This window comes from Cygnus olor, chromosome Z (genome assembly GCF_009769625.2).
Source record: "Cygnus olor isolate bCygOlo1 chromosome Z, bCygOlo1.pri.v2, whole genome shotgun sequence".
In the NCBI taxonomy this organism is placed as follows: domain Eukaryota; kingdom Metazoa; phylum Chordata; class Aves; order Anseriformes; family Anatidae; genus Cygnus; species Cygnus olor.
Window position 1 is genome coordinate 57,859,817 of NC_049198.1, and position 19,309 is coordinate 57,879,125.

Below are 19,309 nucleotides of genomic sequence, written 5' to 3' on the forward strand. Positions count from 1 at the left end.
GGGTCATTCGCATAGTTTGCATTCAGTTTCATTGAAAAGCTAAAGTTTACGATTTACAAAGTATTTCATGTCTTAACAACAGCACTGTCTCAAAGTCATTTGACAGGACAGATAACTGGAGCTAAAAAAATCTTCTCTGATAAAAGGTGCATTTTGTTCTTACACCAGGTATATGAAGGTTACATCAGACTCCAGCAAGGTCTTCTTCAAAGTGAAGATTTTACATTTGGGAACTCTTATATTTGCCCCTTTACTCCAAAAGGAAAAACTTTGTACAACTCAAATCTAACAAACGTATTACATCATAGTCATCAGCAAGAGCAGTTTACTGTGACAGCAGAAAAAAGTAAGGCATAATACAAGCAATATTTACCTTGAAATCAACACTATCAGGGTACAAAAAATATAAACCCACCAAGAATTCATGCTAGAGGTCATCTGATCTCCCTAGTCTGAATCAATTAACCTTCTTTGTGTAGTTCCTGAGGAAATGATGCATTACCTTGTAGGCTCAGCACTATTTCTGACAAACTATTTGAGAGCCATCAAGTCCAGGTTCATTCTGTCTGTAAAGCAGGTTGCAAGTGTGTGGACAAAAATACTAGTAAATCAATTAGTTCTTTTAGTCTCATCTCAGCATGATGCTCAATATTTTGAAGGAAAAGCTAATTACAGATGATTAGAACAAAGTCTAATACAATTGGTTTACCAAAAGGTTCATGTTGTAAATTAATCTACATGTATTCTAGCAGATTCTTACTTCCTCTTTATTTCTTCAACATTATCTGTTACAAACGGGCCCAACACATTCTGGCAGGACAGATACTTGGTTCTCTTCAGAGAAAACCAAGCCATTATCTTCACTTCAAGGTGGGGTATAGTAAAGAAAACTTCTCTTAACCAACTGAAGTATAACTCATGTCTCCTTCATTGTTACTGAAAGCACACCAAGTTTTTCCAGACAAAACTCCTCTCCCATTCAAACACCACTACACTCCAGTCTACATAAACAAGCATTCAGATTTAAGGATTTATAGTATTCAGTTTATTTATACATATAATATTTACATTAATAAATATTATGCCTAACAAAGGCCAGGTCATTCCCCTTCAGGTGGTTATGGATATAAGTTACTCTCCTCATTTGCATTAGAGCTTGGTCCCATAATGCATATAAATAACAGGCAGTTATTTCATGGCATTTCCTCCCACTTTTTCTAGAGGTTTTAATAGGTCTCCTACTAGAACACAAGTACTCAAAAAAAAGCATTCTGTTTCAAATACCTTCTGTAACCAAAGAGTGACACAGGGCTTGTGAAACAAATGATGACAGGGTAGCTCTGTTAAGATTTCATCTTTCACATATTCACTGCAACAGATAGTACAACACTGGTCTTGACCTACAGCCATGAAATAGAAAAAGCATTAGGTTTTTGGTTGTGGTTTTTTTTTTTTACATCTAAGATTAACTGAAGTTAAAACCAATATATATCAAAAGTATCAATAACGATTATGAAATACAATCACACTTACTGAAGTAGAGATTAATTTTCCAAACTGACCAAGGTTATATTCAGTCTAGTTCAAAATTTAAAACCTTAGAACAGCCTTGTCAGCTGCATAGTACATTTAAATACTATACCTATGCTATTATAAAAAGCTAAGTTTGTTCTTATAAACTTTGCAGAAATTAATACTTAATTGTTTTTTCCATACCATTATGGTCATCTGTGACGATAATCTGTGGCAGACAATCTATGCTTTCTTGAGTAGCTGGTGGATGAGCCTGTTCAACATCAAATCCAAGGGACTCCAAATGTGCCAGAGCATTCTGAAAAGGGTGAGCAGAGACCAAGTTCTCTTACAAATGCAACATTCCATATAAAAACAAATAAGCAAGAAAAGGAACCCTGTCAGACTAACCATTACATCATTTTAATTTTTGTAATGAATGAGCTGAGAACTGAAGGTCAAAACACTAACAGCTTGTTTTTAAGACTTCTCAGAATATCAGGACAGACTCACAACTTATTCTGTAATGAATGTTTGCTCATGTTACAAAATTTCAGAAAAGAGAACAAGTCAAAAATGCAATAAAACTTGCCAGTACAAAACTGTCATTACATTTCATGTTCTGAAAATAAGTTTGTTTCTTGGCTTCAACTACAGTATTACCCAGATATGAAGAAAAACATCAAGTACCTGGACTAAACTGTCAATGTAAGCATTCAGGAAAAAAGCAGGATCCACAGAGATGTTTCTCATCTGTATAATTACCTAAGACAGCCTGCTTTTTCAATTCATCCTGGTTTGAAACTTAAAATCTCATTTTTCACCATACAAAACCACTATGACCCCAATACCAAAGCAGGCAGATTTGATGTTTACATCATACATTCGACCACCTAAGACACTGAAAGGGAAAAGATCTTCAGCAGAAGAAAAATAGCAAGAAAGCAAATATAGCAAATCCAGGTTCTAAGAAATGTACGAGATATACCTGATTAAGCAATACAGCAGACTAAAACTGAAGAGCCACAAACACATAAGCACTGAGTTCATATCCTGAACGAACTATGCACAGCCCTTAAGTACAACTACTTACTGTTCTTAGCAGGATGAAATGTATTTATTCTAATAGACATCAAACTTCCAGGCAAGAATTTTAAGAGAAACTGCCATTTTTATAGTGTCAGTGGTTTACCTAATAACTGAAAAACAAACTAGAGAAACATTGGATTACTTTCAAGAGTCTTTCCTCTGGATCTTTACAGAAAGTCATCAGCTGCAGTCTGAGTATGTATCTGCTCTTGTCAGAGTGGCAAGGTAGCTCGGGCAACCATTCCACCTAACAGCTTTACACCTACAGTCAAATATTTGGGGCAACACAGAGATCAGCATGAGCTAACAAATACTTACAGCTCCTACTGCCACAAGTATTCTCACCTAGAAATGCCAGTTTAAAGCAAACCCTGGAACAGTTAACTGTGGTGCAGTACACAAGTCTACTTGCAAAACAAGTACATTCCTCAAATTCAACAGCTTAAAACCATTCTGTTCTGCCACAACAGACAATGCTGCTGTACTACCATTAGGATAACTTTAGTATTTGTAATGGTATTTTGCTACTGCTGCGAAGGTCTGAGAATAACTTGTAGACAGTAGTATTGTATTTAATTAGATTAACTACTACAGCTGGAAAAGCTAGATAAGCTCCAAGGCAGACAGAAGGATGCAGTATTACCTGTGTCAAACCTCTGTGCCTATATCCAATATTAGCACAACAAAACAGAAAATAATTCACATTGTACTGTTTGCTTTTTGAAAGCTACATAACAAGCAAGAACCAGACAAAGCCTCGCAATGACTTTAAATGATGTTTAAGACTACATCTTCAAAAAAAGCAAACCTAAGAAAGGTCCATTTTATAACTCAACTTTTTCAAGGCTTCAAAGATAACCTAATTTTCTCTTATTTCATGTGTGACTGTTTACTGCTCCATGTTCCATAAGCCACATGTTGGACACTACTAAAACCAGGGCTGTTATGTGCTACAGGTGTGAGCAGCTCACAGCTACGAACCAGCACTGGAAATACTCAAAAATGAAATCACTAACAATGCAGACACACCCAACCTGTTCTACACTGCTACTCTAACACTCTCAGTTAAGTAACTTCTTTAAAAAGTGATAGTAAAAACAAGAAAAACCCACATACATAGGTCATTAAGGATAAAGTGCTTAGCAGAACCCAAGAGTCTTATAGAAGATGGCTTTTTTTGTTTGCCTTTAATATGCACTTGCTTTTCCTCCCCTCCAAATCTAACAATTGTGACAGAACTCTCCCTCCCCTCATCACCCAGGTATAGCAACTTTGTTTTGCTGGATAGTTTTTTTCCCCTGAAAACTGAGCTATAATAGACTACAATAACAAGTAATGTCATCACAGTTGAACTGTCTAGTTGAAGAACCTACTAGTTTCTTTAGTTAACACAGCTATGTGGGACTTACAGAGGGGGATTAAGTAAATCAGTAACAGGCTGAATAAAGTCACAGCTTTTGGACAAGTTTTTAGTGTTTCAATTAAAAACTCAATCCAACCTATTCACCAAACCAGAGAAATAGAATCAGAGAATGGTTTTGGTTGCAAGGGACCTTCACGACTTTCTAGCTCTAACCCCCTGTCATGGGCAGGGACAGCTCCCACCAGACCAGGTTGCCCAAAGCCCCATCCAGCCTGGCCTTGAACACCTCCAGGGATGGGGCATCCACAGCTTCTCTGGGCAGCTTGTGCCATTGCCTCACCACCCTCTGAGTGAAGAATGTCATCTTAGTGTCTAATCTGAAGCTAGCGTCTTTTAGTTTAAAATCATTACACCTTGTACTGTCACTACACTCCCTGGTGAGAAGTCCCTCGCCACCTTTCCTGTAGTACAGGAAAGCCACACTAAGGTCTTCCTGAAACCTTCTCTTCTCCATACTGAAGAACATTAACTCTCTCAGCCTGTCTTCATGGGAGAGCTACTCCAGCACTCTGTTCATCCTCATGGCCCTTCTCTGGACCCACTCTAACAGCTCCCTACCCTTCTTACGCTGGGGGCCCCAGAGCTGAATGCAGTGCTCCAAGCAGAGTCTCACGAGAGCAGAACAGAGGGGGACAATCACCTCCCTCACCCTGCTGGCCATGCTGCTTTTGGTGCAGCCCAGGGCACAATGGGCTTTCCAGGCTGCAAGCTTGGATTGCTGTCTCTTTTTTTGCCCACCAGTATCCCCAAGTCCTTCTCCACAGGTCTACTCTCAATTCATTCATCACCCAGCCTGCACTTACACTGGTGATTGCTCCAGCCCAGACGAAGGACCTTCCACTTGGCTTTGTTGAACTTCATGAGGTTTGCAAAAGTCTACCTCTCAAGCCTGTCAAGATTCCCCCGGAGGGCATCCCTTCACTCCAATTTGTTGGCCATACCACTGAGCTTGTCATCATCCACAAACTTACTGACTACACAATCCCACTGTCCATGCTGCTGACAAGTGTTCAATAATACTTGTCCTAATTCAGACCCCTCAGGAACACCACATCACTAGTCTCCACCTGGACACTGAGCTACTGATCACAGCTTTTCCAATGCAACCATAGAAACAATTAGTTATCCACTGGATGGTCCATCCATCACATCCATTTATCTCCATTTTACACAAGGATGTCATGCAGGACTGTATGAAGTGCTTTGCATAAGCCCAGTTAGATGACATCAGTTGCTCTTTCCTCATACACCAGTGCTGTAAACCCATCGTAGAAGGTCACCAAATTTGTCAGGCAAGATTTGCCCTTTTTGAAGCTGTGATGGCTGTAACCAGTCACCTGTTTTCCATAGCTTGCTGGAGGATCTGCTCCATGACCTTGCTGGGCATATAGGTGAGACTGACTGGCGTGTAGTTCCTCAGGCTTTCCTTTTTCCCCCCCTTTTAAACACGAGGGCATTATTTCATCTTTACCAGAGACATATTACTTAAAGCTAGTCAAAATTTAGACTTCTACATTATGAAACCTCTGGTGCAAAAATACCTCATCACCAAGAAACAAATGGGTTAAAGTCACAACAAAAACAGAGGTACAGTGAACATCTTCCGTAAGGTCGAATCAGACTAAGCAAGATTTAAATAACATGTTGGCCGTAAAGACAAATCTAAATAACACTAAATAACATTAAAACAGTGTAACTGACAACTAGAAGAAAGCATTTTTGAATACTTGGACTACAAATACTGTAACAAGAACAAGTATTCTGTTGGAAAGCTGTTATACAGATAATATGCAATTGCAGAAAGACAAACGTGCCTGGGTTCAAACAGGGAAAGTTGTTTATACAGGAAGAGGAAAAACATATGCAAGCAGTAAAATCTGCAAGGTGAGAGCAAAAGATCTACAACAAGCAGGAAAGGTTTCTAGTGAACTGGAACCAAATCTCCCTGTAGAATAAGCAAGAAAAATGCCCAGCAAAGACAGAACAAGTCCTGATCTCCAAAATAAAACGGGCTATGTCAAGAACAGATGAAATCACTCCCTTTACTCTTGGGGAGGGAATGAGAAGTATAAAAATCACATCTTTATTCTTCATGACTGGCATTTTAATTCTTACATCCTTCAGAGCTCTAAAGCTTCATCACCTTGACCTTAGTACCTAGGATACCCTTCATAGTGATCTCTCTCTACTTGATATATATGTACAGTTAATTGAAACTGCAGAACAAAAATTGGTGTATTACATTTTCTATATACTGAATAAAAAGACTGCCTTAAGAAGTACTGCTTCAAAAATTGCATTTTCTAGTTCTAGAGAAGATATTTTCAAGAGTCTTATTCAAACTTGAAAAGTCTTCAGTTTGTTCTTCACATCACAAAATATATTTATTTTTAAATAGGGTTCTTCCCCCCCCAAAAAAAAGTTCTGTATTCCACATTTTGGATTTCTGACCAAGCACTGTGACCACAGTAAGAAAGATAAGGAAAAGGCTTTGTAACATTATGACATTTATGTCATTCACTGTTCCAGTGAACAATTTCTCATTTTTAGATTTGTTGAAGAGAATTCTACATCCTACATCTACAGCTGCCTGATTATGAGGAAAATTTATTCAGAGGTTGCTGTTCCAGCTTTCACACACAAATTTCTAGTCTTTGTTAATCCAGTGAGAGATAAGGTCACACCATATTTTATTAATAGATTATGTCAGAATAGCCACTCAGTCCAGAAAACATATCCTACATCTTGCTGTGATCATTAAAAAATATGATCTCAGCAAGCAATCAGAATTAATTCTGGATGGATAGATAAGATGGTAGGTAATAACCCTTAAGAGAAAGGATATTAATTCTGTTTAATCAAATAAAAATGAGAATATCACCTTTAAAAGTAGCTTAAGTTAAATTTTCAAAGCAAAAACAGCACTGATGGATTTGAACTAAAAAGGACACACTATACTCAGGAAAGGCAAGGAGCAGATATATTAATCAGCTGTTGCAAGATATCTAGCTGTTTCAAGCAACACAGATATTCTAGAATTTCTTAGAGGGTATTCTGCTTTGTGCCAACAATACAGAAATTGACACACAGATAGTATCAGTACACTTTCTAAAGGATAAGGATTGAGAGCATTATATATAGATTGATTATGGATCTATATAAGTATGACACTAATGTACTTCCCCTTAAACTCTCAAAACTGCTCCATAAGAAGTTTCAAGTCATTTCCCGTTGACTAATTCCAATTATGCCAGACTTCTTATGCCCACCATAAAGTTTCAGAGATTCAAGTGCTAATTTCAAGTAGCAATACTATTTCAGAAAATTGGCTTTCCCTCTTGTCCAATACCCAGAGTGACCTGATCCACAGGTTCCAGAGAATAACTACCTTTGTATTTATCTAACTGCTTGCCATGCAAGTTCAACAGCACTCAGTTCCTGGAGACACTAACATAATCACAGCAGCTTCTCAGTCAGCCATACATATATTCACCTACGACTGTGTTTACAGGTCAGCCTGACAAAAGTCCACACGTTTCTTCTGACAGAAGAGCTACAGCATGCTGTTGCACAGTAATGAGAAACAAAATCTCAGGACTGTAATAACCTCAAGTCACCTCTTCAAGTGTTAACATAACAGATAAAAAAGGATGGGATTAGTTTCCCCTCTCTACACAGATCCTTTCTTTGGTGTTAAGGAGGAGGTCAACTGCTTCTATAGTTCTGTCTGATGTAGTGAGAACTGGCAGCTATGAAAAGGGCATAGATTTTCCCTATACAATTTCAAAATACTGCTTTTACAATAAGGATAAACAGATACATCCATAAACAGTTTTGATACATCTCCAGGTAAGTAACACTAACGAGATCCTACAAAGCTGAAGAGGGCCCTGTGGTACTCTATCATAAATAATGCTGACCTCCCATATACCTTGAGGGATGCACAATACGCGGAAATTCAATGACTGCCAACTTCAGGGAACAAGCTTTTAATCCCCTTGGAAAATTCACAAAATGTTTGATTTCATTGCTATCTATGAGGAAAAAAAAGCTTTGATTGTTTCCACTGACAGCCAGCTTTAGAAAACATTTTAAAATGTCCTTGGAATTGTGCCTGCAAGCATACTATGACACAGCCTGCCCTATTCACCCCTTTTAACCAAAAGCCAGTTGCCAAGCTGCCCCTTGCTGCCCTCTAAACTTCACATAAACATTCAATTTAATTGTTGCAGCACCATATTGTATGTCTACCAAACACTTAACTCTTATTTTGGCAAATATTCTGCAGGGAATATTTCTAGCAGTGCAGGAATTGTCACATTGCATCAAGCTGAATTTCAGCTAGCTCCATATTCATTCTGACAGTGACCATCATCATGTAACTCAAGAAAAAACAAACAGGAAAACAAAGACTGTAGCCAAGACAGTTTATTTATTCTAAGTATGAAATGAAATCTATTAGAGTAAGGTAAAAATAAACAGGATTTAAAAAAACATATGGAGCCAAGACACCAGAAAAGTCTTGTGAAGTATAAAAATAAAAGACTTCCATTAAAGCTCTTAAAAAGCTGGGATAATCTATAGGTACAGATTCAGGTATGAACTTTCTTTTGGTAAGTAGGGAATTTAACAACATCTTTAGAGCAATTTACATGATGTGTTTATACTTGCTGAAATTACTATCTTCTTTTTCCTCTAAGAGAAAATAAAGTTCTAAAAGTAGCACTGATCAACAACTTCTTGCTCTGTATCACTTACAACAACTTTAACATTTATTTTCAAGTTTGCATACCTGAAAGTTCAAGATGGACCAGGAAAGTAGTTTTTTAGTTCTCAGTCAACTTCTGACTAAGAAAATTTGTCACAATGCCACTTATATAATACTACCAAGAACACATGTACAATTCTTACTTTTTCCCCCAAACACTGATTGAAATAAGGCCTGAACCCTTTCATATTTAATATAGCACAAGAGATTACACTCTGAATTTTAAAAAAAGAAAATCTGGAACTCAATGACCTGAATATTTGCTTATTAAAAACAAAACAAAACATAAGAACAAAGGGCTCTGTTTTTATTTCACACAAAATTAAATTGCTGTGTTTTAATACCTCCATAGCTTGTGCTAAGCGTTCCTCTAGCGCCATATACGTGGTAAATTGGGGATCCACATATGAAATGGCTTGAGCAACACCTAGGCCATCACCAAACTCATCCAGCAGCCTGTAAAACATGAATTAGGAAACATGGTTAACATTACAAAGTTAATATAACAAGATGAGGGCTGGGCACATTAAGTTGTTGCACATCACCTGTTAATGAGTGTGTGTTATCTCACAAGGTGGTTACAGAGGCAGCTCTGACCTCAGCTGGCTGCCAGACACCCACCAGACACTCTCTCACTCCCCCTTCCCAGCAGAACAGGAGAAGTAAGACAGAATGCTCATGGGTTGAGATGAGGACAAGGAGATCACCCACCAATTAATTTCTATGGGCAAAACACTCGACTTGGGGAATGTTAATACAATGTACTGCCAATTACATGGAGTTAGACGGTAAGACATGGTCGACTGCTGCCACACCTTCCCCCCAACCCCTTCTCCCCAGGCTCAGCTCCAGCCATTCATTTCCAACGCCCCCACCCCCTGGCCAGAGCACCTCAGGAGCATGGGGGCTGTGCCCAGCTCTACTCCAGCCACTCTCCATCCCAGCTCCATTGATGGTGGAGCTCCATCCCAGCTCCACTCCGCCACTCCTTCCTCCTCACGCTTTTCCCCTGCTCCTGTGTGGGGCCTTCCACAGGCTGCAGTCCTTCAGGAGATGCCCAGCTGCTCTGCCACGGTCTCTCCACATGCCTGGAGCACCTCCTGCCCTGACCTTGGGCTCTGCAGGGCTGGTGTTCTCACTTTTCCCTTGCTCCTCTCTGCATGCAGCAGTTTTCTCCTTTCTTAAATCTGTTCCCCTGAGGCACCACCATCTTAGCTGCAGGGCCCAGCAGGAACCAGCATCCCCACTACCAGCGTCTGCACCCAGCACAGTAGTACAGTCACAACAACGCAGACCTCAGATGAATCTGAGGTGAGCTTTGACTGAGCTTTTGCTTTGACACTTCAGAGAAATTTGTTATATTATTAACAAGTAGAAGAGAAGCAGCTTTAAATCTCTCACTGAAAAACATTCCCTCTAGCTTACTTTCACTTTAAACCAAACATATTATTCTAGGATTAGGCTTTGCAAGTGGCTTTGATCGCTTTCTTCCTACTGTTTGCAGGACTCCTCTAATAAGTATATTGCAATATTCTTCAGCAATTTAATGACAAAAGATTGACTGAAATATTCAAAATTATGATGTTAGGTAAGCAAATGTCATTTCAAAGAGAAAAAAATAAGTTTTACAACATCTGAATTGTACCAGCTGCAAAACAGGTAAAGACCACAGTTAAAACGCTGCAGTGTTGACTACATTCATATTACTTTACTTTTTTTCTTACGCTTCCACTACACTTATCTTGAAAAATCAATTGAGTAAGTATACGCATCCATTCAATACTTAGTGCACCAGAATTTTCTCAGATCAGACTGATTTTGCAGATCTACATTCTTCTTCCCTCATTAAAGGAAACGTAACACTTGCAAGGAAACATAAGACTTGCAGTACCTTAAAACTTAACAACCAGATTATCAGCCTTTGAAGAATATGCATACCAATAGCCATATGTATTTTGACATCTTACATGAAAAAGAAAACAGTAACTACAAAACCTCCAAAATTAATACAGAAAACTACAAGATGCATACACACCTCCACTCGACATCCAGGTCCTCACTCACACTGGAGTCATCCTCAAGGTTGTTGTTTCCATCTAATATAAATAAGCCAGGATGCACAAAATCACTAACTGGATGATTTTCCTCATCACTGCTACTTTCTGTTTCTTCATGGTACTGTAACCAAGTAATCTCTCCTTCCTCCAAAAGCGTTGGTTCCCTTCAAACAAATAAAAGGTGTTTTTTCCTTTCAAAAAATCAGCAAAGAGCTAATACTAAAAAGTTGAGAATTTACAAATATATACCAGCAGGTACACACATTACACAAAATATATTTTACAAATATATACAAGAGGGTACACATATTACATCAACAGCTGAAGCTGCATTTCACGGACTGCAGAGTCCCAGACTAGGGATTTAATGTTGGCTGTGGGAAAAAAAAAATCAACTGACCCATCCAGACGAAGAACTTAGTAAGACATGATTCTGTGGCAAAATTATTTTTATAATACTCGAGGCCAGCAGTATGGTAAGCTACTTGCTTTGCATTTTCTCCAGTACAGGCAGTATCCCTGCCACAGCTAATTTGGTACCAACTTTCTTATCTAAGCTCCTAAAACAAAAAAATAAAGGCTCTCTCAACTCCCTAGAACAGCCTTCCATGGGGAAAGCTTGGCCTAAATGCAGAGATATTATTTGTAAGAGAAGCCATGTACATGAGGAGAAAGGTTTCCTTTTCTTTGATTCTCTAGAGGAGCACAAATCACCAGGATGTTTAGAACCACAGCACTGCAAATCCTACTTTCCTGTTTATTTGTCCTCTGATAAGGAATCATTTTAGAAATGGGTATATTCGCAGGCTATTCACACACAGAAAGCTAAAGGATACACAGCTCCATTGCTGCTGTTCTGAAACAGATTACTTTTCATAAAGCCATGCTAATTCTTCAAACCTCAGGAGACAGCAATACTAACAAGGCAGTAATAGATTTGGACTGCTTGGTGCTAGATACCGTCTGCCTAAGAGCATAAGGAGAAGAAAGAACACTTAGGCATGACTTGTTGCACTACAAACACTCAAACTAAGAATCAAAGGTCAGTATTAGATGCTTAGAAGTATTTTCCTTGCCTATTTATAGCTACAAGTTTTGCCTTGCAACATTGGCAGACACTTTAAAAAAACATACAATGAACAACTGGAAAAAACTGCAAGCTCTCAGCAAGCAAATACTTCCAGTTTACTTTAATCACTGATAAGACCGCAGAAATAAAGAGCAGCAGTTGCATTCACTGGAATATGGAAAGCAGGGACAAACAGTTTTGCAAGGAGTATTATGCAGTATCAGAAGATGTGTATAATATATGCCTCTTTACAATTAGCTTGTCTTACCTGGCATTTTAAAGTCAGTATATCCAGCCTGTTATCCCTATAGGTGCTACTTTTTCCTCATTATTGGAATGTCAGTGCCCTTATTTCTGTACCTTTCATAAAATAGGCAGTATTGTTTGTATGACATTTTTTATTTCATTTTAAATGAGTAACTACTGTGGTTATTATGATGTAAGCAAGTGGTTACTGCTAAGATAGTGACTACCTGCAGTATTTATTTTATTCTATACAGTGTCACATGGCTACTGTGTTACTGCTGATGTCAGAACTGACAGGAACAAGTTACTTAGTGAAATAAAAACATACCCTCCTTGAAAACTGCAGTCTACAAACACTTCTATACCACTGGGACTGCTATGCACTTCAGGCTCATGTTCCTCCCTGCCTGGGACAGTCTCCCAGCTCTCATCACTTGAGGACTGGTCTTTTTCTGCAGCAGCAAAACAGGAAGGCCTAGATGCAGACCATTCTCCATCACTACATTCTGAGCTGCAATACGAACAAAGCAGAGTGTTAATTTAAGCACTGGTTTAGTGGAAAGAAAAACATACAAACACTGTGTCCTCCTGCTTTTATACAAGCGCTGTTGTCAGTGTAGACTACTTTTCTACGATAATTTTTTGCTATTTATAAATGTATTAAGTTTATATAGAGAGTTGATTCAAATTCCTTTCCTAAAAAAATGCCCATCCTACTTCACAAAAAGGTTTTGTTCTTCTCTCCACATTTTCAGAGTATATGCAGCATCTCAGGAATATAAGCCCAGACCGCATACACACCTCTTTCTACCAGCACCTAGCAAAGAGAACATCATATCAGTGACACAGAACATCAATGCTTGCTTAGCGAACAAGCAGAAATGTCAACCTTACTTCTTGAAGAGACAAACCTGTAGGAAGATGTTCTAATGACCTCTAAGCCATACACACCAGTCCTTTCCCTCCCCTGACCCCCTTCCCCTGGCCCCTTTTTAAACCATGCAATTAATGAATTACTGAAGCTAATTAACCCACCAGCAGAAATAGATGAATGGTAGCAAGTTCTTCCAAGTACAATTCATCCTCTAGTTCACCAACTAAAGTTGAACGTTGATGTTTTTGTACTTACCCCTCTAAAAGATCAACATACTGTAAGACTAACCCAGAGATTCAGAACTGTCCTTTTATTTAAGCAATCTAGTAATGATTTCCAACACAGATTAACAGATTATAGTAATATTACTATATTGGTAGTCAAATTTATTCCAATATTCTGCCTATAAAATTCTCATTAAAGTTTACACACATAACCCCTTTTCTTTTATGAATTAGTGTATGTCTACAGTCATTAACAGCAAACAATGCAAGAACTTTGCATGTGTATATTTCAAAACTTAGGATTTAACTATGACAGATTCTACAGAGATGCAGAGCTTCCCTTAGGGAAGTGGTTACATACAGACTTGTCACTTACCGAAACATGACACATTAACTTAGCATGTGGACTTTCTGGAAGCAGACCTTCTCCTAGACAAGCTGACCTGTACATGCCACATGATCCCAACACTACATGGTGGGAGGTAAAGGTCACACTCCTTGTTCTACCACCCTTGCCCTCCCTAGGGACCCACCATGACCCTCCCAGCTCAGGACCCTCCCAGCTCAGGACACACGTGGTTCTAGCAACTAGGCAAGGCTTCCTCCTCCTCATGCAGTCTATACATGCTATCACCACAACAGCTGGGCATTTCCTCAAGGGATAAATGTGAGGTGAAGGCCCATGCTGCAGAAATCAGGATGGTGAACCTCTCCCTGGGTTGGAAAGCGAAACTTGAGTTGCAGGATATAGTCTGACATGCCAGCTCTGCTCTTTATGCAGCTACATATACATTTTTGAACACTTAAATATGGACTAACCATTTAAACACAATTTTATCTTGTGAAAGTAGAAAAAGGTCTTTGTACAGAGTAGACACTGACAGTTTACCTCATAAGAGCACATCTTTTGAGGGTAAACACAGATTATGTTTAAATTAAAGAATATGCATGCTTCCTGTTTAATAGGTCAGTAATTTCCATCACAAAGAACAAGGTCACTTTTTCACATCCAACCTATATTTCTCTTATGTCATGTTACAAGAAGTTATCACTTCATCATGGAAGTCAGCACTATAACTGTACAGTATAGTCTGTTTCCTCCACTGCATTTTAATCTTCTAGCAGCAGCACTTCACAAGTAGAAAAAATTATATAGTAATGAAAATGTTAAAAAAAGTAAACCTTACAGGGAAGGAAAGGATTCGCTTGCAAGTCCACCTGTATGTTCAATAGAAAAAAATCAAAACTATGTCTACTAATGCAGTTTACAATGCCTTAGGGATTTTGTTCTCTTATAAAGACTCTGTAACATTTAAAGGGTTGGATAAAGGATAAAATATTTTATGACCATATTCTGAAATTGTTTCAGTTACTATGTTCCATTTGCTGACAAATTATAAAGACTTGCACATTACTTACACACACAATTCAGCATAATACAAATATAAAAATGGTACTTTACCTGTCTTCATCTTTGTGGGGCTGTGGGAAGTATCTGCTCCAGTCTTCAAACTCATCCCAAAAACTGCTATCATCTAAGACATCTTTTTGTTCTTGAGCTGTTGTGTTTCTCCTTAGGTCTATCCTAGTGTTGTTCTGAGGACCTTTGTACTCTTTGGATTCGAAGAACATAGTGGAACTCAATTCTTCTCTGTCATTTCTCGATGTACGTTCATCACAGCCTTGCTGGATTTCAGCAGTTTCCCTTTTCCTGTTAGAACTTCTTTCTTCATCATCATCAGGCAGAACCATCTTTCTCTCCAACTGGCTTGTGGTATTTTGCTTTCTTATTTTAGGTCTCACTACTAGCTCAGGTGAATTTCTTTGTTCAGTCTCCTCATCACTGAGATTTAATTCATTACAAGTTGTTACAGGGGTCCTAATTCTAGTATCTACCAGATTTACCTGTTGTGTTTCATGACTGTCACCACTCAGGTTACTTTTTGGTATGGCTTGATCTTCAGCAGCAGATTCTTCGAGTGTCCTGTTGTTTGGATGGTTCAAGTCTGAATCTATGCTCAAATATCTTGTTGAAGGCACTGGTCTCACTTCCTCACAACATTCTCTAGAAATTCTGCAATTGAGAGTGGACAATTGGGACTGCATGTCAGTGAAAGCCTCTATACCATTTTCTAATTCAGAAGCCACATCATCTAGTGTTTCCTGAAATACACCTGCTTCTTCTCTTCCCAAACAAAGCTGGTCTTGTCCATCATCTTCTCCATCGCTGCTATCTGGCTCGTAAGAATCGATGTTTACAAAAGCAATTCCATTGTGACCATTCAAATCATTAGACTCTCCAGAAGTACGTTCAATGAGGAGCTCAGAATTTTTATCAGGATTCATAATGTTCCCTGAGATTTGGTTGCCTTCCACTTCATAAGAGGCTAGAGAAAACGGTGAAGTGCTTGCCTCAGAAATTTGGCTCAAAACAGTCTGACGAACAGGTTCTCCAGTTGCAGTATTTTCTAACAATGTCTCATCCAATAAACACGAAGAAACTTGGACCAATGGCCTGGAAACTGCACAGAAAGTTACAAGAAAATACATTAAAAGAAAATATCAAAAACAATAGAGACATTCTCACTTATAAAATCTGCTCATGAAAAAAAGGGTAGTTTACTGGGAATGTGATGCAATTTGATAACGAGAAACATGTAGCAGAGACGTAGTCATTCTTCATTATTGTATTTACAGTCTCATTTCTATAAACTAAGCCTAAAAAAATTAAATGATACAATTTCAGCTCAGCCTGCAACAGCAAAAAACATTAAAAAAGAAGCATGCTCATAAGCAGCATCCTTACATTGTTTAGTTAAAATGGAATTTTAAGATGAGAACAGGAAACCTGAAATATACTAGAAGATTTAAAGAGCTGCAACATTTCTTTCCACCTGCTAAAAACTGGACTAACCATTCATTAACCAGCTGAATTGTGCCTCCTGCCACACTCAGATAAAGCCATTTATTGCTACTATAAATTACATACTAATAACATTGTATTTTGTACATGCAGCTGTGAGTGCAACTCTTCATGAGAGGACAATAATAGCAGAGATGAACGTGGAATTTACAGTTGGTAGTTACCATCACTGCAAATTCTGTTTGGTTATATTACGCTTGAACAACTCTTGCATAAAAGGGACAATAAATATCAGATTCAGCAGCAAGAGTTAAAGAAGGTAAAAATGTTTGCTACTAGTATGACAAAATTAATGCTTATTTCAAGTCACCTGTAAGCTCCAAACTGTTTCTGGACATACAGTGGCTTGCATTACTTGATGAAAGTACTTAAATTTTAAGTTGGTATTAACAGACTTGGAAATTTAACAAGAGAAAAAAATTGGAACGTGCATTGTAAGGACTCCATAACATGCTACTTTAAGAACAGGCAGAGGTAGGAAGCCACGTAAGATAAAAATAAGCATTCCAGGGTTTAAAATAAAAGGGAAAACAGAACAGCAGTTTGTGAAGTGTACATCTGAAACCATCTGAAACAAATTTTTCACAAGCATCTGAAACAGTGGCTGCATGGAAGACATTAATGAGAACTCTCTAACAGCTACACAGGTATTTGTAACTACTTGCATCTAATCATTCATTTCGTCCCAATTTTTAGTCTCAGCTAACTGGCTAATCCATGCTTAAGTTGGTGAATTTGTGGCACAGAACTCTTATAATCTGTACCTTCCAGCTAGGAGTCTGGCTTGTTGGAAGCGATACTGTAGCATTACAGGCATTATCTGATTAAAATGCTGAAGTTTCTTCACAAAATTGCTTAACACCTGAGGCTGCCAGGCACCTCTGGAAATCATCTTGGCCAGCCCCTCTGCTCAAGCAGAGTCACCTAAAGCAGGTAACCAAGGACTGTGTCTAGTCAGGTTTTGAAAATCCTGAAAAATATATCTTTCTACCAATCTTGCATGGTTGCTTAGATGCATTTAAGGTGTCAGGTCAATTAATAAAGAAATATGCAGTTCATTTTAGTTAGCACTGACCCAGCACAAGACAAGAATCAACAGGGGAAAAATTTAACCTAGTTGAGGGAAATAAATCGATCCAAAATGTTTCTCAAAGAAATCTGAAGAGCTGTGATAAGAAAAGAGACCAAATAAACAAAAAGCATTTTGTTGTTAGTTAATGTAGAAAACAAGTCACTCTTAGAATTTACATACACCACAATCATTAAGAACAAGGAGATAACACTCTCCAAAAGGCACATTTTTAAATGACCCCTAAAATAAGAGCAGGCACAGGTCTGAGTAACTGAAATAAGGAAGTGGTAGCATTATAGAGGTGGAGCTACAAATAAAATAAAGACATCCAGAGATGATCCACTTCACCTAAGTCTCCAGGAGCAATGGCATATGATAAAGTTAATACTATACTATTATCAAATTTTAAAAAAAATAAAGGAGACAGCAGTTAGAAAACTGTCTACAAAGGAAGGAGAAAAATGTTACTTTAGAAGTTCTGAGGCTATGAGGCTATGTCAAACTTTTTCTTTTTAAGCAAAAAACAACCTCATACTGACTAGGATATGGGAATGTTTCTAACCTAGCAAGTCCTTTCTATTTCATTATGAAATTACTATCCAGACACTAAAGTCATAGACAATTTAGTAAATACTAATGCTTGATATTCATTAAGCCAAAAAATGAAAGTGGCCCAACTGGTATAAACAAAGAAGAACTTTTAAGGTGTCATACGGGCTTAAACTAATTCCAACGTAACTACTCTGAGGTTGACAAAGATTACATAGCAACCCGGTCTATGATACATCAAGTGTTTCACAGCCTAGTTCTACTACAAGGTTAGAATAGGAATTCCCTTCCAAATGACATTTTCTACAAAGGATTAATTTGCCTTAGAGACAAAATAATTGGAATTCTATAGCATTATGATTATGTAATTGGTTAGCATGCATTAACTCAATCAGGAATGCACTTCTAGCAAAATTAAAATGCAAAACAGATAATACTTTGATATGCCTTCATGTTAAGTTTCATTCCAGGAAAACATTCAAATAGCAGTTTACACATACTACTACGTGGCTACTCTCTTCCCTTCTCCACATTTTCCTGTGCACCTTCCCTTCCCCAAGCACCTCAATTTGCAGTTAAATGGACTATATACAGAGACATGCACATACGTAAAGAAAACTCTTCCTGAACATTGTCGAACTCTAATCCTTCATGTTCTCCATTGTGTTGGTGTACATTTCCATCTTGGCTGTTCAAGGACGGTCTAAAACTGACATAAGCATGTCTTCTTCCATATCTTCTACCTGTAATAGTCTGACATCCACCTGCTGGTCTTGGCCATGCAGGTTTTCCAGCTTCTTGATCCATTGCTAGATGAGATTACAAAGAAAGAAAAACAGAACAAAAGAAGAAACAAACAAAAAGATTGTGTTAAACAGCATTATCTTACAGTTTTCTTCCTCCCCAACAATTTGATTGTCTTTTTCCTCTTTGTTTTAGCAAGGAATTTCCCATTTCTCTTCAATAAAGTTTTGAAATTCACTAACTATAATTTTTAAGAATTTAACATGCTCTGTGTATATATATGAAAGCACATAACAGGATTCTGATCTACGCTAAATATTGACAAGTACCAATATTTCCCTTATCTTAACATGTTTGAAGCAAGTAACAGACAAAAAACTGAAATTAAGTCCAGATACTACATGACTTCCTTTTTTCTTTGGATGTGATACACCTCTACACAGTGATAGATATGTTATCTTGCAAGACATTTACAAGCACTATAAGAGAAAAGATTTCAGGTAATTAGCACAATACAACTAGCACTAGCTGTCTTACCCATGTGACAGGAGAAGTACAAATAATCAAATTACACCTTCTAGAACAGAAGTCCAAGTGCATTACATAGTTCAGGCATGGCCATACAAGGCAACAGCCTATGTATGGTTCCTGTTATTACAGTAGTATTCCATGTTGATGGATCTTAATCTGTATTTCTTGCTGAAAATTGTAAGAGCTACATATAAACTTGAAAAACAGTGGGGGAAAGCTGTCATTGTT

The 19,309-nt window shown here is 38.0% G+C and overlaps 1 protein-coding gene across 2 annotated transcripts in view; it reads right to left on the bottom strand.

The window, feature by feature from the left end:
* Positions 1–19,309, bottom strand: part of PJA2 (praja ring finger ubiquitin ligase 2) — a 35,467-nt gene that overhangs the window by 1,569 nt on the left and 14,589 nt on the right. For both annotated transcript variants that reach the window (XM_040541264.1, XM_040541263.1), the window contains 7 exons: positions 18,415–18,615; positions 14,725–15,784; positions 12,493–12,675; positions 10,828–11,013; positions 9,137–9,248; positions 1,717–1,831; positions 1,285–1,400 (listed from right to left, as the gene is read on the bottom strand). In XM_040541264.1, the coding sequence (XP_040397198.1) occupies positions 1,285–1,400; positions 1,717–1,831; positions 9,137–9,248; positions 10,828–11,013; positions 12,493–12,675; positions 14,725–15,784; positions 18,415–18,615 (1,973 nt within the window). The remainder of the gene's footprint in view (positions 1–1,284; positions 1,401–1,716; positions 1,832–9,136; positions 9,249–10,827; positions 11,014–12,492; positions 12,676–14,724; positions 15,785–18,414; positions 18,616–19,309) is intronic.